At 36.5% G+C, this 27068-nt stretch overlaps 1 protein-coding gene across 12 annotated transcripts in view; it reads left to right on the forward strand.

Annotated features, from left to right (window-relative positions):
- LOC144662716 (epithelial sodium channel subunit alpha-like) overlaps nucleotides 1–27068 on the forward strand; it is a 49329-nt gene that overhangs the window by 18678 nt on the left and 3583 nt on the right. For 4 of the 12 annotated variants that reach the window (XM_078523629.1, XM_078523671.1, XM_078523663.1 and 1 more), the window contains 6 exons: nucleotides 22170–22479; nucleotides 22810–23279; nucleotides 23832–23962; nucleotides 25182–25345; nucleotides 26003–26113; nucleotides 26432–26531. In XM_078523629.1, the coding sequence (XP_078379755.1) occupies nucleotides 22170–22479; nucleotides 22810–23279; nucleotides 23832–23962; nucleotides 25182–25345; nucleotides 26003–26113; nucleotides 26432–26531 (1286 nt within the window). Of the gene's footprint in view, nucleotides 1–4745; nucleotides 4834–9308; nucleotides 9437–12035; nucleotides 12124–13883; nucleotides 14005–15654; nucleotides 16161–22169; nucleotides 22480–22809; nucleotides 23280–23831; nucleotides 23963–25181; nucleotides 25346–26002; nucleotides 26114–26431; nucleotides 26532–27068 lie in introns of those variants that run through there. The other 8 variants (XM_078523620.1, XM_078523652.1, XM_078523636.1 and 5 more) reach the window with 6 other exon arrangements.

A 27068-nucleotide genomic window follows, 5' to 3' on the forward strand; every position in this document is an offset into this window, starting at 1 on the left:
GAAAGAGATTTGACTGGAAATGACTCCCGCTATTACGGACTCTCGCTATAACGGACACTTGACGACGCCCCGAACGTGTCCGCTATAACGAGAGTTGACTGTATATGGATATTACTCTTAACTAAACGTTTACGAAACTTGTATTTAATTAGAGAATTTTTCAATTGAGCGTCGATAATACACCCAAAAGGGTTTTGTCTTTACGATACGCTCTATGATTGGTTTTAATGTTCTCCATTCGCAAGAACGTCGCGAATATTTTAACGGTTTTAATTGGTCCGTCGCACGATAAAGTCATTACATTTTACAGGATGTGGGAACATAAACGAAAAAAATGAACAGGCAAACGAACTTATCTGTTGAACTAAGAAGTTCAACATTTTCAAGGTTAAACAAAAGTCGTTCAATGCATGCCCAATTGCCTCTTATGGTCGCGCGCCTGCAGGGAATTATGGTAGTTGTTTTCATCAAAACATTCCAGTCCAATTATCCCACCTGTTCTTCCTTTCGAAGGTAACTTTTTTCTTTTTTCAAACGTTCCGCTATCTTAGCCGGCGAAGGTTATGGACGTAGCTTGCAAATACAGCCGGCTTGCGATGCAGACGCGACTGTGTTCGAATGCGACTGCTATCTTGGTCTGGATTGATTTGATGAATACAACTACCATAATTACCTTTTGGCGCGCGCCAAAGAGGGAATCGGACATTGCGACTTGGTCAAGCACTCACTCGCGAGTTCCCGCGCTTGGCACTTGTTACGTTTACAGTGTTGTTTGCGGGGTTTCTATTGATTGATCTATGTGATTGCTTTGGTTTTGCTTTTATGGCACTTAATTGTAAACCGCTCTAGCTCTAAAGGGGAATAGCTAGGAAACTTATTTTAGGTGGTTCTGTCATCTATATACAAACTGCTTTTAAAATTGAACGACACCTCTTAATAAATGTGATGGTTGAAAACTGCGGTGGAACAGTACGCATTGCTTGAAGCACGTTGCAAGATGTTCTTTATCAAATCAGAGAACTTTGTAGGCCCAAAATTCAGGGAAACAGAAAAACAAAATAAAGAAGTCACATTTCAATGCCCACAGTCAACAGAATACAGCTGTAGCGGGGAGGTGTTCACTAACAACGGCTAAACAGTCAATCAGGGATGTGCACCGTACTTTCTAGATTAATTAAAAAAAAAAATGAAAACAACCTGACACCTCAATTTCCATAATACTTATTTCCATTATTTTGACTCAAAGTCATGAATCATGTCGCAACAGTGTTCCCTAATATTAAAATCGAAATATTTTAAAAATCGAAATATTTTAAAAATTGATATATTATCAAGTTATTTCTCATTCACGGAGGTTTTTTTGTTAACGCCATGATCCGGCGAGTGGATTGTGTTCTATTCTTTATTTTCCTTGTTGTCATCACAAATAGTGCTTTCTTTGTGCCATACTATCAATTTTATACATGGGGCATTACCTTGTCCAGTTATTTGAGTTAATTTGAAGCAATTTGCCCTCCATAAGTGTTAATTTTAGAGTTAATGTAAGAGCAAATTGTAAGTTGCATTAATTTGAAAAATGTGGTAATAAACACAAGCCTTTTTTTCTATAAGACGGCAATACCAAATTAGGACTCCTGCAGTTATTTTCCTACCAACAACTCACGGTCCTTCGAGCCGGATATCCACCTTTCTTTTTGATGAAACTTTATTTGGCCATGTGAAATCAACTTGCACGTACCCAATGGATCGATCTAAAAATACACAGATTTAGTTTTTAGGAACTCTTTTTTATGAGGGTCATTCCTTAAAGTGATTAACATCAAGTTGAAAACCCATCTTTTGTTTCCTTCACAACGAGTTATTAAAACCTCTTTTATTTAAACACTCAAAGGTGCAGATGATGTCAAAGTTTTTTGCCAAAATCATGGTTAACTTTGACTGCAGCCAGGAACTCTTAGAGGAAGGTCATGACAGTGATTTAAATTTGAGGCCCTGAATAATCCATAATTCTTGGTAAATTTTGGAAATAATCCGAATCCCAATTTTGTAAAAAAACCAAATGTCCGCAATTTTAAAAATGCAACACAAATAATCCGAAATTTGTTAAATTAATTTAGTGACTTCCAAGTTCCTCATAAGCCGCGGTATTCCTTCACTATAAAACCTCCTAATAATCCATAATCACATTATGTTTAAAACCACCTTTTCTTTTTTCTACACCAAGCCATTAAAAATTCTCTTTTTTTAGACCTTAAACACAGGCAATTTTAGGCCGATGTTCATTTATGCAAAGACAGATGCTTTAGCTTGTCACATTATGTTTACTGAGCGGCGATTAGACAAGTTTACTTCTTATCACTTCAAACGAAACTAGCATGATTTGCGCTTGAATTGAGTTTACCTTTCACCGCTGCTTTGTGTTCAGTGTAATCGTACAAGAAAGACTTTGACAAGCCCCATTTCTGAAGAAACGTCAGTTCATTTTCCGCGCTTAGCCACAGTATCATCAATGCGGTAATACATTCCTTATGAACAAACTTGTGGAAAATACAGAACAGTTGGCTAAACCTGTTCCTCGTCGCCAGACAGAAAGGTACATGAACCTATTACTTAAACATTTATGCTTTAATAATGTTAGTGTGATCAAATAATGATATATAGTGATCTCATCACGACCTACTCTGAACATTACATTCGCCCATCATTTTCAGCTTGGTTTCGTTTACTCACAGTAAATATTTCTTCAAGCTGGTTTCAATAATTGGAAACAAAAAGGATCCTTTCGATGTCTTCGACCGTGACGTTTGTCCAGAAAATCGCCAAATCGATAAAACAGTGACTTTCAAATAATGCGTTTGCTATTTCTGTTCGTTCTTCTTTTGTTTAACGCATTCTTAATAACATTAGTTATGATCATTACCAAATCGACTCTTACGAATAAACCTTGGGAATAACAGCGGATCGCCAGACATTGTTGACGGAAGAAATTCTAAAATTAATGTAATAGAAACTGCTAAGCAGTGAAGGTTTTCAATATTGCCATATGATTTCTTCAATGCATCTCGAATCCAGTGCCCGGCCATGTAACACGAAGCCGGTGAACTAGACCCAAATACAAACGGAGCGAACAGAGATCTCGATCGTACAAATTTGGAAATGTTTTTATATGTGATTTTTTCTAAGCGTCTAATTATCACTTTGGTGTATTTGCATTTTTTAGTATTTCGTTTTCTGCTACAGTTTGCATCCCAAATATGTTTTACATTGCTGCCGAGTGTATTTTTAGCGTTTTAACTGAAGTTTTGACAGTGTGTCAAAGGAGTTCCCAGGACGTGATATCTTATTTTAATTATCTGGGTTATTCAAACTCTTTTCTGAGCTTGGCAATAAAAATTGCTCGGAAAAAGCCACAGTTAATAATATTATTTTTAACACTGTTACACCGCTTTGTTTCAAAAGTCAGTCTTCTTTCTAAGTAATAAACGGTGTTCATGGGAGCTTCTTTAAGAGATAAAAATGTTTTTGTACCAATTATCTTTATCGGTACCGACAGTCGTGGTTCTGTTTGGACAGCTGACAAAAAGTGACACTTTCCTCCAGACTTAACTCCCTGTAAATTAAAAATCAATTGTAATCTAAATGTTTTGCACTTTTCATTTGTGTACTCTCATTTATTTTCACTGATTTCGCGGTTTTGCGCCCAATCGTCGCTTTTCAGCCATAGAGCTTAAACACTAGCCATAAATACGGTTTTCCATTAAAAAAAATTCTGGGAGCGATTAGTTTCAGCCAACTGGAAAAAGAATCTAACGCCGTGGAATAATTTAAATAAGAATATGAAAGCTCTTCTGTTAGTACGAAAAGAACAAAGAAAATCAAATATATGGATATTACTCTAAACTAAACGTTAGCGAAACTTTTATTTAATTAAGGGATTTTTCAATTGGTTGTCAAAAATAATCCAGACTGGCTTTGGCTTATTTAATATACGCTCTATGATTGGTTTTAATATTAATGTTGTCTAAGAACGTCGCGAATATTTCAACGGTTTTAGTCACTTCAAAATTGTCCAAAAACTTTAAATTATGTTTTACCAGAAAAAAAATAACTTTTGACTTTTTTACGACAATGGAAATTTATTTTTAACTTTTCAAAACAACGGAAATTAATTTTTAACACTTCTGTTACCCGGTATGGAAAGAAATTAATCGTTAGGCGCAAACAAGCCAAAATATTAACCGTAAAAGCAACAACCCAGCAGTAGCAGCTGCTGCAAAGTAGTAGAAATAGCAACAGCAGCGCAGTAGTAGTAACAGCAGCAGAAAGAAAAAAAAAAACACCGGTAAAACTACAGTTATACGTTACACATGAAGACTATCAGCCGACTGAAGTGTCTCTTCCTTTAAAAGATGCGCCTCCATTTGCATTTTGTTGTCCTAATCTGAGTGCGCACACTGACTTCAACTTATAAGACTGTAATCCATGTAACGTGGTCCTTGTTAAGAAAAGAAACTTGTACTTGCATTTAAACCCAAGGTTATAGATATCGTGAAAGCTTCGTGATTAATTTGTTTTCGCCGGCAATCTTATCGAATGACATTTATTTTGCAAACATCTTGCAAATAACCCTGAGTTGAAGTGGTTCGTAAAATTGCAGGTGGTCAAATTAGAATAAGGAGATTATTATTATTTTTTTCAGGTCTGCAATTTGAATTAAGAAATGATTCCGGCAAGGTTATTTTTTATTATTTGAAAACACATTTTCGTGACAATCTTCACTGAATCTTCACTAATTGAGCATTGGCACCTTTTTGCTTCTGACCACTTTGTAGGGTAAGTCAAAACCATTAAACCCTCAACAAATCATTCAGAATCACTCAGTCATAGTTCTGTTTCGTCATCGACTCTATCTGTTTGAATTTGATCGTGCGGCACACGTTTTGGCATCGGCTAAGGACATCCAGCGCATATATTGCGGTATTATAAAGTACTGCATTTTGCTGATCACCTAAAAACTTTCATTTTTATAACATTCGTTGTGTCTTCTTGACCGGGATGATAAGTTTTTGATTATTTTTTTAAATTAATTCGTAATATGTACGTGTTCCTTCGCCAAAGAGTGATAGCAATGTCGGTTACAGGTCAGGATTTGAATAAGTTTATTCATTTAGTACATATATTTGTCACTCAAAACAAATAGGAAAAATAAATTCGTTCTTAACGAAATTTCAACCTTGGGCACGTTCTGAAATTTTGGCCTTTTTTCAGCCTCAACGTTATTATAAAAAAAGTTTCTTATAAAAAAAGAGATAGAGTGTATGTTAGAACCGTGATTAGCTTCCAGAAATTAAATAATTGCTCACTTCTCAAATGTAAAAAAAGTCCAATATGAAACATAAATTATCGATAAAAAACCTAAAGCTTATCAGTTGTAACAATAAACGGCAGACATTCAATATTCGTTGATAAGAACTGTCTTCTTAAAACAAACTGAAAAGCTAGCTGGAAAAACCTATATTAAAAGTGAATTTCATTTCATGTCCGTAAAATTCAGTATTATAATTTTCATTATAATATTGTCCGTTGTTTCATAAATGTCATTGGCATAGGCGTACGAGGCGGGGGGGCGAGGGGGGCTGCAGCCCCCCCAGTGCCGAACTTTTTCGGGCAAATTGCTTGGAATTCGGGCAACAAGCCTAGCGAAAAAATAGAAAATAAGCCGACAAATCTCAATATTACGTTCAAAGCTAATTACATCAACAGAAGTATTGGAAATCTACAGAGCTTTGTGGTTCAAAAGTCCAAATTTCTCATTTACCTGCTTTCCTTTCCTCTTGCAAATTGCTGTAATCATGTTCGATTTTCCTTGCAAATTCTGCGTGATCACTCAGTTTGATTCAATTGCAATCAGCTTTTCTATAGCTTGAGCGTTTGCGCGCGGTGGAACCAGTGTAAGACCTTGAAACAAAGCTGTTACAAATGTGATGGAGCTGATGCTTTTCTCAAATGTTAAGTTCTCAGGGCAAGCTTAAAACTTTCGACCGATTCATCCCTTATGGTTTCACACGCTTTTGTGCAACTTTCAAGTGGGGGGGGGGGGGGGGGGGGGGGGAAACAATGTAAATTTGCTTGCCCAAAGTACTTTAATTTTCGCTGAACTAGGGTGAATAAATAAAATATTTCCGAAGAAAAAGGATTCAGTGCATTGACACCTTCGGGCAATGCTACGAAATTAATTAAAGAACTATCGTTTCCTTTAAAGTGAGTAAAATTATTATTAAGCAAGCAGGCAAGGTTTTTTCACAACTATTTTAATGCACGTTTTGTTTTGCATATTATATAGGCCTCTTTATTCGGCATGCCAATTTTTTTTTCGGGCAATAAGGTCTCCGCCCCCACAGGTCCGAAGGTGCCCATACGCCTATAGTCATTGGCGGTATACACATGCACCTGCAAAATTAATCTGCATACCCTCAGTTTAGCCTGTGTGTATGCTTGATATTTTGCAAGGAAAATGTGCATTTTTCTTCTGGGTTTAAATGTTCATTAGAAGCCCAGTGATAGATATCATTTAACGGCAAGTAAGGTGTTGTATCAGTTTTTTTTACTTTAATAAGGAATCAATACCTCAAGAAATATGAAAATTTAAATATAGGAACAATCATGAAATTGTTAAAAACAAAGCAAAGTGAAGTGACGAGGAGACTTATTTGATACACGAATCTCGAACAAATTTACCGGCTTACAAACACTCTTCTTATGTGTGAGTTTAAAAAAACAATTTTTTTTTTCGAAAGAATGATTCGTCGTATCAATGCATTAGCGATCAGGATTCAATCGGTGGGTGCAGCGGCGCATCACGCAGGTGTGCTGTTCTTTTTATCATTTTTTCTTCTACATTAGTGATAACCTACCATACAATACTGTATACTTCTTTAAATACTGTTATAAACAGACTCATTTTTTTATGAACAGACTCAGAGACAGACTCAATTTTCGGTACCTTCTGTTGCCTTCGTCGGAGTAAAATGTTTTTCAGAAGGTTGCCGAATCAAAACTAAGTCTATATTTTAACACTTTTTTAGGTCAGATATAACAGTATTTGTAAGTGCTATCATGATCACCGACTGCCCGAAAAACAATATACTTTTTTTCTCTCATTTTTCGGGTTTGGCAAGTGGCCGGCTGTTGGGGAAACTTACAGAAGAGTGGACTCTGAACAATGGTTCGACTTTATTACGGATTATATATTCGCGGTTTTGCTCCAGTCCGCACAAAACTCCACTAGTTTTAGATCTCGATTTTCACCTCTATAAGGATTGTACGTGAGCTTTCTAGTTTTGAACCTTTTTTTGATGAGTCAGAGGAAGTCAGAGTAAATAAAGACATATCTCCCTTACACTTTATCAGTCAAAAATACAGGCTAATATACAGATGTGGCAGTGAAAACTGTCAGGAAGTTCAAGCGTTTTCAGGCAATTGGTCGCCCATCGTTGAGATCATTTTATCTGTTTTTGTTTTGTTTGCTCAGCAAAATACAAGTCACAGGGAACAATACCACTGGTGTGTTAGACGTATTTACCCGAAAAATAAATAATGATATTTTTCTGTTTTACTGTTCGTATCGTAGTTGTAAGCAAATAATCATAACCCGAAACTCTAATTTATGATTGTTAGAATCAAAATATAATATAATGTTTATGAACGAGCAGAGAGCTCACAATGGACAGAACCTTTAACATCAGCCATTTTTTTTTTTGTTTTTTTAATTGATAGTCACACATATATAGTTATATTACAATGCAATTAATGGTAACACTACGTAATAATATATTACTGTGGAGAATTAAAGAGAAGAGAAAAAAAGACCTGAGAAGGAGTATGGATACTCCGCATACAAGTTTTAACCTTAGTTTTCTAGCATGTACTTACTTAAAATTCTACTTACAAAATCTGTGATAAGGAGAGACTTATTATGCAACTTATTCGTATAAATAAAATAGCGGGCATATAGCAAGGTAAAATTAAGTTTTTTCACTAGCTTCTTATTAGGTAGGTTGGAAGTAACCCCAAGTAAATATTCCTGAACTGACGGCATGAAGATAGACTGATTGCAGTTGTTAAACCATTGCACCACTTTTGACAAGAAGTCTTTAGTAAAATGACAATTTGAGAAGGTGTGTTCTATCGAATCTGGTTCTCCACAATATTAACACTCACTGTCGTCTTTAATACCAAAAAAGCAGAGTTCTTTTTTAGTAACAACAACTCGATGCAGAAATTTAAATTGGAATTCTCTCAGCTTGTTTTCTTTGGAAACCTGTTTAAGTGATCTGAAAATTCTTTCCCACTGTTCTGCCTTTATTGGCAAGGATTTACCCCATTTCATCGGTCCAGTATGTGAACAATTATGAACTTTCGTATTCAAAAACCTGTAAAAATCCTTTACTTTGGCTGTTTCAAAATTTACCTTAGTTGAATCATCAAGTTCGAAAATTGAGTTGTTTTCCAAAAAGGTATTCTTAGGAAAAGATTGTAGGTAATTGTTCCTTGTCCTAGACAGCAAACTGTTTGGAATTGCACTAGCAACTTGATAGTAATTTAAAAAGTTAGTTTTACATTTGTATTTCGTTTTAAATGCTTTATATGAGAGCAGCTGGCCTTGTTCATCTAACAGGTCACTGATGGAGATAATCCCTTTTGAGAACCATTCGTTGATAAAAAATGTTTTGCCATCTATTAGTATTTCTCGGTTGATTAAATAAGGCCATTTGCCCCAGATCATATTTATAAAGACTTTTAAGCTCGTCGAAGAAGAATAGCATGTCCTTATAAAAAGTTGGTAGTTTGGAATTCAGCAGAGATACATCATAATTACATCGTAATAAGAAGTTCAGTCCACCTAGCTTTCTCAGGAAAAAGTTGGGTACAGATTTCCAGTTGAAATTTCCTTGTTTCAACAGACGTGGAATCCATGCCAGACGCATAGCCTTTATCATTAAATCAGCCATTTTAAAAACTGGACTTCCTAAAACTAGTTGATTAAAAGCCGAGTGCCTCTCCCCCAGTCGGAATATAATGGCAAAATCGTTTTGGAAAATATATCTTTTTAGACTTTTTTTGATTCCGCAACCCCCATGAAAGTATCCGAACTATGGACGACCTGCAACAAGAAAGCGAGAATTGTTCTGACTTACAACACATCGAACCGTGAATTTTATGGTCCGTCCCTAATGACCAATTCTATGGGTAGCACAATTTCAATAAGAAAACAAAACATTTTTTCTCCCGCAGTTTATTGAATCGGCCACGCAGGTAGGAATTTTCCGGTTATTTTGAATACACTGATTACACCATAACAAGACGAAAATTACAACGTAGCGATCGACTCTGACAATATCGGTCTATTTGAGGAAGATTGCTGACATCTTTCAAAGTAAGTTTGATTTGTATCTCGCTTGAAATTACTCTTACTGTCGGTTACGGTTCCTTTCGTAACCGTAATCCTTAAAATTATTAATCAGTAATGGTCCGCTAACGATTTAAGTCCATGAAATAATTATTACAGTACGTACATTCAACTCCGGTGCAATGCCCGATACAACAAACTCACATACAACGCGCGCGAACGACCGGGTACAACGATTACTGAAATCTTGTGATACTGGCTAGCGAACTCTGCCAAAGTTTTGGCAGCGAAACAAACATGGCAAAGTTTTGGCAGCGAAACAAACATGGCAAAGTTTTGGCAGCGAAACAAACATGGCAAAGTTTTGGCAGCGAAACAAACATGGCAACGTTTTGGCACCGACCAAGCTCTATTTAATTTATATCAAGGTTGTAAATGTAATGAAAATTGAACTTCTTGGGCATTTCCATTGTTAGGTTTAAGTGGAAAAACATATTTTTTTTTATTTATTTTTTTATTGCAAAACACACACAGAACGTTCTTACAAGGTGACATGTTCACTACTAATTACTTACTACACAAGGCTTTACTAATTACTTACTATACAAAGCCTTACTTATTACTTACTATACACTGCTTACACTACCTACATGATAATTAACTTGTTTACAACACACTACTTACAATACAATACTTCATTTCTTAAAATTTAATATTTATACTTATAGCAGCGCAATACAATTTATCTCTTTTAATACATTTACAAAATAACTACAACTACTTTTGGCTTATTAAAGATAAATTAGAATGAAAATGGTAACTTATAAAAACTAAATCAAATTGCGCCATTTTTTTCTTGCCGACATTATGCTCAAAAATTTTAAGCTGTTTATGTCAGTCATTGAGAGGGGCTTGAAAGAGCGTTGAAGGAAAATTTTTATCATGTTGATAACACGTTTTGTAGAATAATTCGTTTATGTTCGGTTTACAGGTTCGATTCACCTTTAAACCACAGTAATGAATAATAATAATAATAATAATAATAATAATAATAATAATAATAATAATAATAATAATAATAATCATTTCTATAGCGCTATTTAGCTAGTCTTTCATAGCGCTTAGCGCTCTCATACTCATTTCCACTTTGTCTTCACCGTAGGCTTCGGCTGGGAATCTCACATTTGTTCCAGCTAGACAGTTAAAGTGGCATGAAGGCAGAGTTTTGACCCTGAGTGATATTTGTTGAACATTATGATCAAAATCAAGATGTTCGGCGCTAGGGGAGGGCAATGTCTATATTAGTTCAAATTAAAAGAACGGCAGGAATCCGTCAAATAGATAATATAGCCATGCACTATCAAATTTTGTTTCCGGGTAATGCATGGTGAGAAAAAAAATAATATCAGATATAAATTGCTCGCTAGCAAAACGAGAGGCTCTTTTAGGACTTGCAATCGAGAACATGGCGACCGAGTACTGCGGCCGTTATCCTGCCAGGACTAAAAACAACAGATTTTATAGCACAACGGCGTAGAAAATACACATGGACGTCGCAACTATTATGAGATATTAAGACGGAATCCGCCAGGAGTTCGAGTGTTTAATTGGACAAAATCATGTACCAAAATTATTTTCATCTTATTCCAAACTTTTGTGTTAGGCCCGGTTCAGACGCCGTACTTTTCATGAGCCGAACTCAATTCGAATTTGGACCGACCCAAATTGACAAAAGTACGCCTTTTGATTCAGACCGCGCCGTACTTTTTGGCCGTTCCGAGGCCGTTCCTAATACAGTTCCAATAAAACCAGTCAAAATACATTATAATAATTTATGAATTAGGATCGGCACATGAAAAGTACGGTGTCTGAATCAAAGCCGTTCCAAAGGCGTTCCGCAGGCGAAATTCTCAGCCAAGCCAGGCGGAAAGAACGGGTGAGCCGTTCCAAATTGAAATAGCCATTCTAATTTGATTCAGACGCCGATCTTTTCATGTACTTAATTCAAGGAATTAGGTTTTTACTTGTAAAGGCATTGAGATTTTTAATGTAATGCACTAGAAATAAATTATTATTATATTATTATTAAAAGATCGGCGTCTGAACCGGACCTTACTGTTTGAAATATCTTATCAAAAGAAATCATTTCTAATAACACCAAACATCGAACAAATTTTTCAAAGTTCCACTGAATTCCACTGAATCGCTTAAAAGACGATTTTTTAAAAATAGCTACACGTGAGATTTTACCTATAGCTTGTGAACTTTGAAATTCATTTTCTCAGACTCTGTTAAGAATGTAATAGGATTTAAATTATTCTGTTACTCAATTTTTCCAATTAAAATTAATATTACTCGATTTCCTGATGGATTCTGTCTTAAACAGCAATACAAATTGACTAAAAATCGACAAAGGAAGCTGCGCATAATTTTTGCAAATTTACTACCCTCCGAGAGTAAACCATTCAATCAACCCTCAGTAAAGTTTTCAATTTCAGTGTTTTCCCATAAACATATCAATACGTTACTAAGGAGTGGGAGTCATCCATGACAATACAAGACAATAGTTTCGATCATACGACACATTTTAAATCGCATGATCCTCATGATGTGTATATGATTTCAGATTTTATACACAACTAGCCACTTGCGCAAGAGACGGTATACCATCCTACAACCTTGCACGGATACATGCAAAAAAACAACAACTCAACGTAAGTAACTGTAAATTATCTTATTGTCGCATCAGTTACGGGATCACAACCATATATCATCAAAAAGATAAAAAACTGATCAGTGAAAACCAGACCAAACTGAACAAAGCACAGTGAATCGGGCAGAAAGTTAGATTCTTATCTCCAAAAACTCGAGGAAGGTTATAACAAAATAAGCCGCCCTTTTATAGCATACGATGGCCGAAGTAACTAAATTATATTATCGTTATTATCATTATTTTTTTTATGTTACAATGATCAAGTGTTTTTGTATCTTTGGCCTTTTGGAATATATTTCGCGCTATACAAATGTCCGACGTCGGATAATTTGGTGTTAAGCTTACAAAAATCAATATCTTTATGCTCGTTTTGCGTTTGGGTTTGTCATTAACGCACATCTCATTCGGGATTGTTAGCGCAGTCGTATTAAATGGGTGAATTAATTATTTTTTTCTAGCTATGCCCGAGATTAGCCTTTCGCCGGTCCAATATTGAGCACAAATATCAACCGCCAATTTTCATCTTAGTTGTTTTTTCATATGCGCATTTCCACGTTTACCGGTAGAAAATCATATATTGTGCTACGTGCGCAAATAAATGACTTATTCCCTTACAGTGTCAATATCAGACGTTATTAGCAAATGTGATGCAAAAATAAGAAAGGAGATCGTGGCGTCATGTTCGCTTTTTGCCGCGTCGGACGTTAATACTTAATTTGACGCGAAAAAAAAAAAAGAAAGAAAGAAAACACTCTGGCCATTTGGTGTCGTTTTTCAGCTGAACAGTGAATTATTATTATTTTTCTTGTATTCGTGGGCATACAGTAAATTATCAGCACTAGGGTTCTTATTGCCGCCTAATAAATTACACCGTATATGCAGACTGCAGTGATCTCTGATCAACTGCCCTGGCCTTAAAAAAAACACACATAATCTGGCAGGTTGTTCACAGTTTCCAAGTTTCTCATAAGCTTTGTAAGAGAAGCTTGCGTCCGCTTTTAATGATTACCATAGGAGAAGCTACAAAAGACAGAAATGTGCTGGTTCTAATATCATTAAGCTATGTCATGTCTATACCTAAGCTTTACACAAACTGAGTCTATCTATGCATGGTAACTTTGAAAGAAAAGAGCTTCTTTTTATAATTATTATTAACTCAGGCTATCGGGTACGAACTGTGAGCTGTACTCAGTGTTTGTAACGGGGGGGGGCGGGTCGCAATTTAATAACAAACATATCATTAAGTGTTATTTCAATATCAACACTGTGATGGAAAAATATAGTTATAAGTTTCAAAATTTTAAGCACCCTTTAAATTTTTTTTTTTAATTTGCATTTTCAAAAATTCACGGTGGTTTGTCATTTATTGCTAATCATGATGTCCTGAGATGACTTAGTAGTACATGTTATCGCTCAGGAATGGTTCACAGTGAAACTCGGGGTATGCTGATTGGTTTTGGTTCAGTTACAATTGTATATGTGATGTACGACTCCAGAAAACAGCAAACGGTAAGGGGCAATCAAAACAGCAATTACTGGCCGGTGCCTGATTAAAAGCCTTTTTGCAAATAAAAGTCGGATTAAAAGCGGTCAAATAAGACGTTGTTGAAATTTTCTTTTAATGTTTAATGACATCCTTCGCTTTTATTTTGCACAGATTGAACATTCTCAGAATTAAACGCAATTTCCTGACACCAACTGCGTTGTGTAAACACGAGTCTTAAAGATTCGCAATCAGAAAAGAATCCGCAAATTTTCGCCGTTTTTCTTCAGGTCGATTCGGTGACAAAAACATCACGTTAACACACATACGGGTGAATCTTTCGCGGACAGTTTTTCCCTTGACGATGTATAGAATAACGGACGAAAAACAACCTGATAGGTAGGCCCATGCTTCTTAATATTTGAATAGCGTGAACAACACGGACGCGGGTAAAGAGAGCAGACATTGTGTTTGATCAAAGATATAATTGAGCTTCAGAACTACTGAAGACAGAATCTTGTCTCAGTCGCTTTCGTACGATTAAGATTTACAGTCGTGCGTCCGTGATCCGTAAGAGGCCTTTTTTCGTTCGATAATCGTGAAATGGCTATGCTTTTTCCCGCGAAACGTGATCGAGAGGGTTAAAAGGTTTTTTCGTGATCCGTAAAGGCCTTTTTCCATCGTAAATCGTGAAATGGCTATTTTATTTTTTGTGAAACGCGATTTAGACCCCCTTTACCACTGTCACAGGAAATATGGGGAGTAAGAAAATTAATGTTTTCTTTAATTTCTGAAGGTGAAATTTCCATAAGGAAAGAAATTAGTGCTCATCGTGAGAATGTAATAACATCAAGTTACCATAGCAGCCAGTTTTATTTTGTGTTATTTGTTTTCTGACTCACCTGACTTCCAGTATTGTTTGCGGTTTTTATTTCACATGCGTAACCATTTAATAAGACTTTTAATAAGCTTCCACCTTATAAAGAGGATAAACCATGATGTTGCGACTGAGGGGTCTTAGATTTCGGCAATGTTATCGGAAATGAACTAACTAACCCTAAGTAGGGTGCACAAATAGCTTGTCCTGTTGCCTATATGTGAATAATTGTGTATACACCTAATTGCAATGGGGTTGTCATAGAAAAAAAGGAAAAAGGAAAAAGTCAAAAAGGAATAAATTAAGCGCATGCATGAAATTTATTCGTAATAAAAAACGGCCTTAAAATGCCTCAAAATACGAATAAATCAATTTATCTTGTTACAGCATAAAAAGTGGACTCAAAGTGTGCAGATAAAAACTGTTTTCAGTAAATGCTATCAGTTAGGAAACTACACAAATTAATTCCTATTTGCCTTTTTTTCTATAACAACGTTATTGCGATTAGGTGTAAATACGTTTTTAGCATAAATTGGCAATGAGAGTCATTTCTTTAGTCTTAGGTCGCTTTCACTAACAGGGAAGAAATTCTCACTCAGTTTAAATATTATTTTGGGGTGTAATCAGTCATAGTTATTTTAAATGAGAAAAATTGAGACAAATTCGATAATGAGCCACGCAAAGTCGATATCTCTGATCGATACTTGGACTGAAGAGGATGACGAACTTCAAGATGTTTTGTCAAAATCATGCTCAGTCTTGCACTGCATCTGGGACCTCTTTATTAAAAGCAAAGGTCATTCATTGAACATCATTTTTAAACCCAGCTTTTGTTTTTTCCACACTGAATTATTAAAAACCCATCTTTTTTTTTTCCACACCGAATTATTAAAAACCCATCTTTTGTTTTTTTTCCACACTGAGTTATTAAACCCTTTTCTTCAATACATTAATAAAACGGTGGAAATGATGTCAAAATTGTTTGCCAAAATCATGGTTTTACTTTGTTGTATCCAAGAACTCTTTTGAACATGCGAAGGTCTTTACAGTGATTAATATTAGAGGCCCTGCTAGAGGGTTCTAAATAATCCATAATCCTGGGTAATTTTTTGAAAATAATCCGAATCCCAACTTTAAGATAATGACCGATAATAATCTGCAATTTTAAAATGCAACACAAAATAATCCGTAATTCTTAAATTTGGTGGCTTCCAAGTTCCGCATAATCCATATCGCTTCTCTGCAATAAAAAGGTTGATTCAAAATTATAAAACCCTAACAGGGCCTCACATTATGTTTAAAACCCATCTTTTCTTTTTTCCACACCGAGTCATTAAAACCTCTCTTTCTTTAAGCACAGGCAATTTAGTGTCGATGATCATCTATACAAAGACAGCTGCTTCAGCTTGTCACATTATGTTACTGAGCGGCGATAAGACAAGTTTACTTCTCATGACTTCAAACGAAACTAACAGGATTTGCGCTTGATTTCCACCACTGATTCACGTTGTAATCGTGTAAGAAAAACTTGACAAGCTCCATTTCTGAAGAAACTACAGTTAGATTTTCCGCGTTCAGTTAGGCAAAGTATCATCAATGGTAATACAGTCGTTATGAACAAACTTGGGAAAAATTCAGAACAGTGGGCTGAACCTGTTCTCCGTAGCCACACAGACAGGTAAATGAACGTATTACTGGTGATTTTTGTTTTTTAATGTTAAAAGATGATTAAATAATATTATCTATCGATGTTATCTGGACCTACTCTAAAAAGAATTACATTTGGTTTGTTAAAAGTTAGGTTATTAATAAATGTCTCTTGGTTTTAATAATTAAAAACAAATCCGACTCTTTCGATATGTCTTCGATCGTATAAAAGTGTGCCGAGAAAATCGAAAAATCGACAAAACCGTGAATTTCAAATAGCCAGTATCTTAAATCGAGATCATGATCTTGTGCAATACGAACAGACTAGACGAAAGACAAATTTAAACGTAAGGCAGAAAGCTTGAGCGTACAACTGAAATTTCAAATGTCCGTTTATGTGGATTTTTCTTTTGTCTAATTGACACTTTGGTTATTGGCATTTTTAGTGGTTTGTTTATTTTCGGCTACAATTTAAATCCCAAATACGTACTACATTGCTGTATTTTAAGCGTTTCAAGCGAAGTCGTGAAAGTCTGTCATAGGAGTATAGAGTTGAACGTGATGTCTTAGACCCCCTGTCTTATTCTTTTTATCTGGGTTATTTAAACTCTTTCCTGACTTTGGCAATTGAAATTGCTTGGAAAAAGCCACAGTTTATATTATTTTTAACACCAGTGCACCGTTTAGTTTCAATTGTCGGTCTTCTTACATCAAGTAATAAACGGTGCTCATGGGGGCTGGAGTCATACTTTAAGATTTAACAAGAACTGCAAGCAGTTTATAATCGTGCGGGTAATGCTTGACCTCCTGACCTCTTTCAGTGCTTTGGCTTAAAGGCACGGCACCGCACAGTAAAATATTTAGAAAAGCAGTCACTTGAGAAACACACAAGTCGTGTTTGCGTTAGTCACGGAGTGAACGTGACATGAATTTCCTTTACCACGTCATCTTTTTCTTTTTAAAACCACATGCCTAGCCGGAAAAATGCTTGCTTACGCATGCAAATATTTATTTTGTTCCGAATGTTCAATAAAATAACCCAAACCAGTTCATTTAAAAGAAAGCCAAATCACGCCAAAATAAAGAGTAGACTAAGGCCATCCCATTGTATTTCTCCGTTTAGCGGATGAGGTGTATCCCGTGCTTTGACACATTCTTGCTGAGCTTGCAACTTACATTTCGATAACGTTTCGATTCTCAAAATACCGTAAACTCAAAACAAAAATTGGGATATCCAGAAAATAAGTCGTTGTTTTGCAATATTTAACACGTTCTGGCTAAATTGTACGACTTATACTCGCTCCGAGCCAAACGCTTGAGTAACACAACAATAAGTATTTCACACAAACAGAGCGCAGAGTATTCAAACAGAAAATAGGTGAATGATTATTTATAGCTACAAGCGAGAGATCGCGTGACATGGGTCTGACGTAGTGGTAGTTTTAAATAGCTTGGACATGTCCAAGCGGTCTTTGTTTTCTCTATGTGATTATATTCAGCCCTCTCTTCTTGTAAAATATGGAATGAAACAAAATTATACATTTCAGAGAGCAGAGTGTTCATGTTAAACGCGAGTGATCGGCTGATCGCTACGGTTTTGAAATCTGTCATGACCTAATGGTTCTTTATTTAGCTTGCACCACTTGTACATGTCAAACTGCGTTGTTTTGCAGTATTCAGTACAGTCCGGGTACGTAATACGGCGTTTTGTTTTCACTCTGAGTCAAACGCTTCAATAAAACAGTTATTCCTCATAAAATTTCTTTTAAGTGGAGTCTGGCTGAAAAAAGTGCACTGCAGTGACGCTTGCAGTTTCCGGCGAAGACAAAATTGCGTGAATGACGTAGTGTTTACTACGAAAATAGCTTTCACAATTTGAATATTTAGTACTCGCTCTGAGACAAACGTAAGAATCTCCAAAAAGATGTTTCAGATTGATTTTTTTTTTTTTTTCAAGATAAGACCAAGAAATGTTTCGAAAAGTATTTGAATTTCGAAAGTTTTGAAGCCATAAAAATTGTGCGTGTCTGAGCCGTGGAATTTATTAATTGGTATTGCGTTCACAATATTAAAATAGTTTGGACATGGCAAAGAAAGCAAGATTTTGCAATGCGAATCTCCAGTACTCGCTCCAAGTCAAGACTTAAATGCCGGACACAAAAATATATATATATTTCGCGTTTAACAGAGCATAGTAAGAGTACTCGTAAAATTAGACGGGAATGATTTTGTAACACAGCTTCCAGGGAGTGAACATTAAAACTTGTACGATTTGAACGTAATATTTCGCAAGTAATGAAAACTTGCGTGACCGTGACCAAGGGATCGGCTGGGCCGCGAGGTTCTGGAACGATTTACCGACAAAAAAAAAAAAAAAAAACGACAAAATCTGACACAGATTATGAATCGGGCCCAGGCCCCGCCCGATTAAAAATGCTGCATTTGTGTAGGACTTAATCGGCACTGTCGTGGATCTGCTTGGACAGCTGATAAAATGCAACACTTTCCTCCAAACCAAACTCCTTAAACAATTGTAATCTAAATATTTTGCACTTTTCATAGTGTTCTCATTTATTTTCACTGATTTCGCGGTCTTGCGTCGGATTGTCGCTTTCTCTCACAGAGATTAAACACTATCAACAAAAATCTGGAGGCGATTACTCTCAGCCAGCTGAAAAAAGAAACTCAACGCAGTAGAATAATTTGAATAAGGATGTGTAAGTTCTTTTGTTAGCACGAAAAGAACAGAGAAAATCAAATATATGGATATTACTCTTAACTAAACGTTAACGAAACTTGTATTTAATTAGGGAATTTTTTAATTGAGTGTCGAAAATAATCCGAAATGGCAGTGGCGTTACTATACGCTCTTTATTATTGGTTTTAATGTTCTCCAAGAACGTCGCGAATATTTTAACAGTTTAATTGGTCCGTCGTAAGATACAGTCATTTTAATAAACGGTGTCCATGGGAGCTTCTTTAAGAGATAAAAATGTTTTTTGTACCAATCTTTATCGGTACCGACAGTTGTGGTTCTGTTTGGACAGCTGACAAAAAGTGACACTTTTCTTCAGACTTAACTCCCTGTAAATTAAAAATCAATTGTAATCTAAAGATTTTGCACCGTTTTCACTTGTGTACTCTCATTTTTTTCCACTGATTTCGCGGTTTTGCGCCCAATCGTCTTTTTTTAGCCATAGAGCTTAAACACTAGCCAATACGGTTTTCCATTAAAAAAAATTCTGGGAGCGATTACTTTCAGCCAGCTAGAAAAAGAATCTAACGCCGTAGAATAATTTAAATAATAATATGTAAGCTCTTCTGTTAGTACGAAAAGAACAAAGAAAATCAAATATATGGATATATATATATGGATATACTCTAAACTAAACGTTAGCGAAACTTTTATTCAATTTAGGGATTTTTATTGGTTGTCAAAAATAATCCAGACTGGCTTTGGCTTTTTTTACGCTCTATGATTGGTTTTTAATCTTAATGTTCTCTAAGAACGTCGCGAATATTTCAACGGTTTTAGTCACTTCAAAATTGTCCAAACACTTTAAATTATGTTTTACCAGAACAAAAATTAACTTTCGACTTTTTTTTACGACAATGGAAATTTATTTTTAACTTTCAAAACAATGGAAATTAACATCTCTGTTACCCGTTATGGAAAAAAATTAACCGTTAGGCGCAAAAAAGCCAAAATATTAACCGTAATAGCAACTACCCCATTGAGACCCTCGTTGTGATTGCTTCTAGTAGTTTCGGTTTTATGGCGCTTAAAGGGGGAATGGCTAGAAAACTTATTTTAGGTTATTCTGTGATATAAAAACTGCTTTTAAATGCGATGGTTGAAGTACTGCACGCGGTGGAACAGCACGCATTGCTTGAAGCACGTCGCAAGATGTTTTTTTTTGTATCAAATTAGAGAGTTTTGTAGACGCAAAATCCAAAGAAACCAAATAAAGAAGTCAAATATACACATGCAGTCAACAGAATACAGCTGTAGCGCGGAGGTGTTATCTAACCAGCTGCAAAAAAGTCAATCAAGGATGTGAACTGTTTCAAGATAAGTTAGAAAAGACGTAAAAAAAACCTGGCACCTTAATTTCCATAATACTTATTTCCATGATTTTTGACTCGAAATCATGAATCCTGTATCGATATATTTTCAAGTTCTTTCTCATTCACGAAGATATCTTTGTTAAAGTCATATCAGGCGAGTTAATTCGGTACTATTCTTTATTTTTCTTGTTGTCATCACAAATAGTGCTTTCTTTGTGCCATACTATCAATTTTATACACGGGAATTACCTTTTCCAGTTATTTGAGTTAATTTAAAGCAATTTGCAGAATTTGCCGTGGCATAAGTGTTGTTTTAGTGTTAATTTAAGTGTTAATTGTAATTGGAAGTTGCTTTAATTTTAATTTCGGTAATGAACACAAGCCTTATTTTTCTTTAAAAAGGCAATACCAAATTCTTAAATTGAAGCTCCCGTAGTTATTTTTTCACCCACAACTCACGGTCCTTCGACCGGATATCCACCTTTCTTTTTGATAAACCTTTATTTTGCCATGTAAAGTCAACTTTTACGTTTCCTATGGATCAGAGAAATTGCCTATGTAAAGGTTATTTTTTTTTAGTTTTTAGGAAAAGCTCTTCATTTAAATTACCCACGACAATAGCCCACGTTCGATATATCAACATTCTAACATGACTCCGAGGCTATCCGATTAAAAATGCAATTGTTGAAATATTCCTCTGTCTGTTATTTCCAACGAGAGACTTGATTCCAAGAAAACAAAACCAGATACAGTCGAAACTCTCTTAACGGACACTCTCGTAAGCGGACAGCTTTAGTTATGGCCGCCTTGTTTGAAACCCCGTTTTAACTCCCATACAATTCTGTTTTTTTACATTCTCGTAAGCGGACATTCCCGTAAGCGGCCGCGGACACTTTCAGAGATTACGACTTAGACTTTTTCTTTGTTTTTAAGCTCCAGTTAGCGGACACCCCAAAGAAAATCCTTTTAACAACCTCTGTATCTTGTTTTTTTCAATCAACTTCATGTCGCCGAGTAAGTAAGCTAATTTGCATAATGTGTATGAAATACTCGCATAAGCACGAAATGTTCGAAGTCGCTGTGGCAAAGGAAGATAAAAAGTGCAAGGTATTTTTATATTTCTATGCTTCCTGACATCTGTTTAGTAGGATTCAGTTGGAATTAAGAATGGTCTGGTCTGGACTCGTGAAATAAAGGCCGGCGAAGACACCATACTTTTGCATGTTTACAAAAAGCGATCTAACGGTTGCTGATATTTAAATTTTCACGGACCCGTAAATCAAAATGTATCAAAATTAACATGCGTTTCCAACCTTTGAAGGACCACTTAACTTAGGAATAATAATAATAATTTGGTGCGTTTGGTTGTTTTTGAGCGGCGAGCTCGTCAACTTATGAAATTTTTCCTTCTGGCCAAGCTCAAAATTAGGTCTTTTACAGCCTTCACTGTTGAGAGCTCTAAAAAATATATTTTAACGTATTTCCAAAAACTAAAGTCGTTGCATTTACTTACAACCTAAGATAGTTCACTGGGCAAAGTTTGAGGGAAAACTTTTTTCCGAACCCGAAATGCGATGGACCGCTTTAAGAGAAACTGCCACTTAACCAGTTTGACTTTATGGCATCGTTCAAAACACGTTTGATAACTCACCGTGCAAAACAGGCAGAAGTCCTCAACAACCTTTAAGTACTCTTGCACTAGTACTTACACGAAAAGATTAATACAGAAAGGAAATTAAATAACGTAAGAGTAATGGCTGACTGGAATAACCGTAAGGGTGAGCCAGGCAGCCAGTTGACAATAGCATTAAATGAAAATAAATTAACAGGTAGGCAAGAGAACAGATTCACACATAAAAATAAAGAAAAAGAAAAAGCACATTATTAGGGAAGTCTATAAAGTTATTATTACATATAAATTTAAAATACCCGTAAGCTATTCTTAAGTTAACAAAGAACTTTTCCCCTACAGCACGGAGTTAAAATCAAGATCATCTTCAGTCGACACATGGAAAATTGATGCCGAAATTACTTCAAGCCGGACTGAACTCACGATGCCTAAAAACAAGCCGTCTTTAAGAGCTTTGCTTCACGAGTTCGCAGAGGAAACTAGTGCGCATGGCGCCTATAAAATATCCACAGCCAAGTCAGTATTCTGGCGCCTTTTTTGGTTACTGGGTACGCTGGCTTGTCTTGGGATGGTGATATACCAAGGAATACTACTGTTTGAAACTTACCTGGACAAGCCAACAAAGTCAGACATTGACGTCACGTACATACGGGTGAGTCTGGATGTCGCCATTAACCTATTGTCTAAGGTTTAAACTTTGATCTTTTGTTTGTTTTCGCTACCAAGTTAGCTTCACTTAGCTGCTGCAACGGAATGCAATTCCCGGAATGGAAGTATTTTGAAAGACAACGTTAACTAGATAAAGCAGCTGTTATCAGTTCGCTCCGAACCGATCCGAGAATGTAGTCTTATAGACACAAAAATAAATTGAACTGATTGACAATTTTCATTTGGGAAAAAGAACTGATGATGATGATAATGATGATGATGATGATGATGATTGAGAAGTGTTATGTATTATCACGCTTTTCTTTTTCTACAGACCACCCAATTTCCCGCAGTGACGATCTGTAACCTTAACATCATTAGAAGATCTTTCATCAATAGATTTCCTGAAGCAAACGAAATCATGAGTACATTTGACAGTTTTATGGAGCGACCAAAACCAGGAGATGGCGGAGGAGGAGGAGGAGGGGGAGGGGGAGGGGGAGGGGGCGGAGACCCGGAGCCAGATCAGTCGTCGAATTCTTCAGAGACCAGCACTGCTCCAACTTCATTCGGTCCACCGGATAAACGAAAAGAAGCCATGATGAATTCTCTTAGCCCCGATTCGTCTAATGCGGAGGAGTCAGCGAGTTTGAATAACGTTACGGTCGATGAGCAGGCGTACGCCCAAGATCTGATTTTAGGCCTTTTAGCGAAACACAACGAAACCGAATTGCAGAAAGGAGGACATGACTTTCATGAGATGGTGTTTCGGTGTAACTGGAAAGATTTTTCTTGTAAAGATGGGTAAGTGTGACATGACCCTCAAGAAGTTTCTCGGTTGCTGTGCTAGGGATGGACCTTTTCCGTGATGGAGAGGGCGGTGGGCAATTTCCCTGAGCTCGATTTTATTTTTACTTTTGAGTGTTTTTTGGCAAGCGGTCCAACTACTGAGTCGTCAACGGTTGTAGATTCGTTACACTGATGTACTGTATCAACAAATTATTACAACTTTTATTTAAAGATTTTTGAGGCAATCGCTATTGGAATTAACATTTCTAGCTTTGATCCTAGAAAGTTAGAGGAAACTCACAACTGACTTAAAAAAACCTCAATAAAAACTGTTGTGAACAAAAATACAATCGTGACTGGCGAACACAGGGTTTTTCCTGCGCTTCGAATGCGAGCCAGCTAGTACAGCTACAGCGCTCTATTGTAAGTGTAAATTAAAAAGAATCTGAAAAAGATCAAGTACTTCAACGAGAACAACATTGCAAAACAGGCAGATCAAAACAATAACGGAAAAAATTTAAGCCAATTTTGACGCATCGCGTGCCTGTATTTTCTTACCATTGACAGTGATTTTCTGAAGTATTGGAAACGTACATGGAACTGGAGATATGGAAACTGCTATTCATTTAACTCTGGAGCAACAGAAGATGGCAAAAAGATGCCTGTTTTGACCAGCACAAAGCCTGGACCAAACTATGGTAAGAAAATAATAATTAGATTTAGCCAAGCCTAAAAGCGGAGCTCCACACTTATTTTCTGGTTCTTAAAATTTTGTGAAAAATACTCTCATTGAAAATACTGTTTTTGAAGTTATTAAACGTCGACCGCTCAAGAAAGATCCATGGCCAAAAACAACAATCAACAGAAAACAACAATCGCAGAAATTGAGTTATTAAGTTAGTTATTGAGTATTAACCTAGACAAAAATAAGATTCGAGCCCGCGAAAACAATGAAGAACAACTACCTGGTCAGCGGTCAGCTTTAAAAAATACATGACCTCGATGAGTTCGATATGGTCATGTGATACTTGTCAGCGGATACCTTGTTTTGACCGCATGATCTTGTTAATGTTTGTATTTTTATTATTATCATTATTCATAGTTTTATATTAGTTAGCTTTCACCAACATTGTATTATATAGCTCGGAGACAGACAGGAGGCCAAAGCCACAAGTGTGGACGGCCGTCAATACTGACACCGAGTGAGAGACGCACCCAGCCGGAGGACCGTGCAGTCCCACGTGTGGGCCCCGATTATCGCACATTGTATTATATGTTATTGCATTTATTAAGTTAGACAGATGCGCAGCGAGCATCTTCATATTCACAAGTAATAAGTAATAAATTATTATTATTATTATTATTAATATAATTATTTGACAGCTGTCAATTGTCCATAGCATTCGTTGGGGTATGATAAGATAGCATTCTCCCCCCCCCCGCTTGGGTTGCCTTCTGACTCCCCTCCCCCTCCCCGAGAGTCTGTAGGTGCGGGCGGGCGCGCGTACGCTCAATTGATAACCAAATTTTTTCGGCTTCATGGGTTTACCAAATTTTTTTACCCATGGAGCTCCGCTATTAAAATTTCAACAAACTTAACACATTATTTCATACTCGGCATTGTTTTAATCTCGCATTATATTTTTTTCGTTCGACATCGTTTTTTTTTCCAGGTCTGATAAGAATGTTTTTGTTCTCAGTCTATAAGTGTTTGCCCAGTCAATTCAACAAGTCAACAGAGATATATCCCCGGGGAAATTGGTGTACTAGTTGCACTGACTCAAAATACATAATCTAGTACAAATGCCCGAAGCCCCCCCCCCCCCCATGCCCCATCCCCTCCCCTCGAGCGGAAATCTGGGGTGTCAACAAGCTGGGTATTTTCCTGTAATTATGTGACATTTGATTTCCCGTCAGGTCTGACACTGGATTTATTTGTGAATCAGAACGAGTACATTCCTAGTCTCAGCCAGGAGGCCGGTGTGCGAGTTTTACTCACTCCTCAAAGAAGCATTCCTTTCCCCGTTGACGAGGGCTTTACCATTTCTCCAGGATTTGCAACTTACATTGGTGTACGGAAGGTTGGACAGGCCTTACTATAAAAAGCGGATTTTATATACAGCTATGTTTAGAAGTAAATAAATAGGGGACCGATGGAGGGCTGGCGCAAATGGAGGGAGGCTATTTTCAGAGTCACCTGGCCCTCACCTTTTATGAAGCAGACATGACAAGTGTGCATAAATTTATATGCCCCTTCTTTTTCTCTGCATAAAAATGATTGACCCTCCCCTTTTTGTACCTCTCTACCCTCTGAAAAATGATCAGTCCGTTAGACCCTGAGCCAAAGAAATTTTAAGCAAGATAAATGATCCACGGGTTTAGCAAAATACATTACTTAGACTTCAGCCTAGCCTTGACCGTCCTTTGATTGGATATAGATTTTCTTTCTTGTGAGAACTGACTGATTGCTTTATTTTACAAATAAAAAAGCCTTATAAGCCTTTTAAGTCACACAAAAAAAGAGTGTACTGAAAAACAAGGAGTGTCTTTTTTCACTCCTTGAGTGCTCTAGTTATTTTCAAAGAAAACTGCAGGATTCCGTCTTTTGGCGCCTTCTATATAACCGAGCTCTGATAGTAAAAACACATAGTCAAACAAGCGTCTTATTTTTTACGAAAAGACTGCTATCGTGCCCTGTTTACTAGGTAACACTTTGTTATCACTATCTTACTCCACAGTTGAACATCGTCCGAGTGGATCCGTTCCACAACGGAAGCTGTTACGAGAGTGATGGTTTAGAACAGACCTCCGTTTATAAACATATCAAAGGCTCAAGGTATTCTGTGCAGGTTAGTTAACTACTCTCTACAATTTTCCTTTCAGTTTGTTCTTTGTCTATTTTGAATTGGAAAAGTAAAAAAAAAAATCATATTAGAAATTACACGGGAGGAAGAACTTCAAAACAGGGGCTTATGTTTACATCTGGATTCTTTGAAAAATTTAGCAACGTACAGTTAAATTTTAACAAAAAGTTCATTCCACATTTTCAGCAAGGGACAATTCCTCTCATATATTCAGTCCTCAGTTAGGAAATTAAATAATTTGTAGATCACTAAAGACGGCGATCATTTTCATTACTCGCGGATTCATGTTTTTCGTCTATCCAGGGTTGTATGTACTCGTGTCTCGCTCGCGCACAATTAGAGGAGTGTAATTGCACCGAAGGAAAATTCCGGACTTCATCAGTCTGCTCCGAGACCAATGAAGGTAAGACCAACTTTACTAACAAAATGCCATTCGAATACATCGTGATCTCGCCCTGATTTGATAAATCTTGAGTTTACATTTCATTTTTCACGTGCTTCAGCCTAACAGGCCTTTTTTCTTCACGTTGTCTTATTCTTTTATTTTGTTATGAAGATACATTTTTTGTTGTTCGAACTTTACAAGCACGTTGTTGTATCCGACTGGTTCTCTATAGCCTGATAACTCCACGGGCTTTGCTGACATCTTGTCTAATTTGCGTTTATGTAGTTTTCAAGCATTTTTTTCGATATTTTCGATATAAGGGTTCACTTTTTTTAATATGGCTACTAAAAGGCAGCGATCTGGGTAGCCTGATTTGACATTGATTGACAGAGAAACGGGACGGACGATCAATCTTCTTACAAACAGTGTGGAAGAAAGGGGGGGGGGGAGGGAGTGGGGGCATCGAAAATTGTTTCTGTTTCGTTCGCACTCGATGGATGTATATTCTTACGAAACAGATAAGTTTTTTTGCCTGTAGCTTGTTGTATAATGTCA

Source organism: Oculina patagonica, chromosome 1 (genome assembly GCF_052425735.1).
Source record: "Oculina patagonica isolate OP01 chromosome 1, crgOcupat, whole genome shotgun sequence".
NCBI classification, from domain to species: domain Eukaryota; kingdom Metazoa; phylum Cnidaria; class Anthozoa; order Scleractinia; family Oculinidae; genus Oculina; species Oculina patagonica.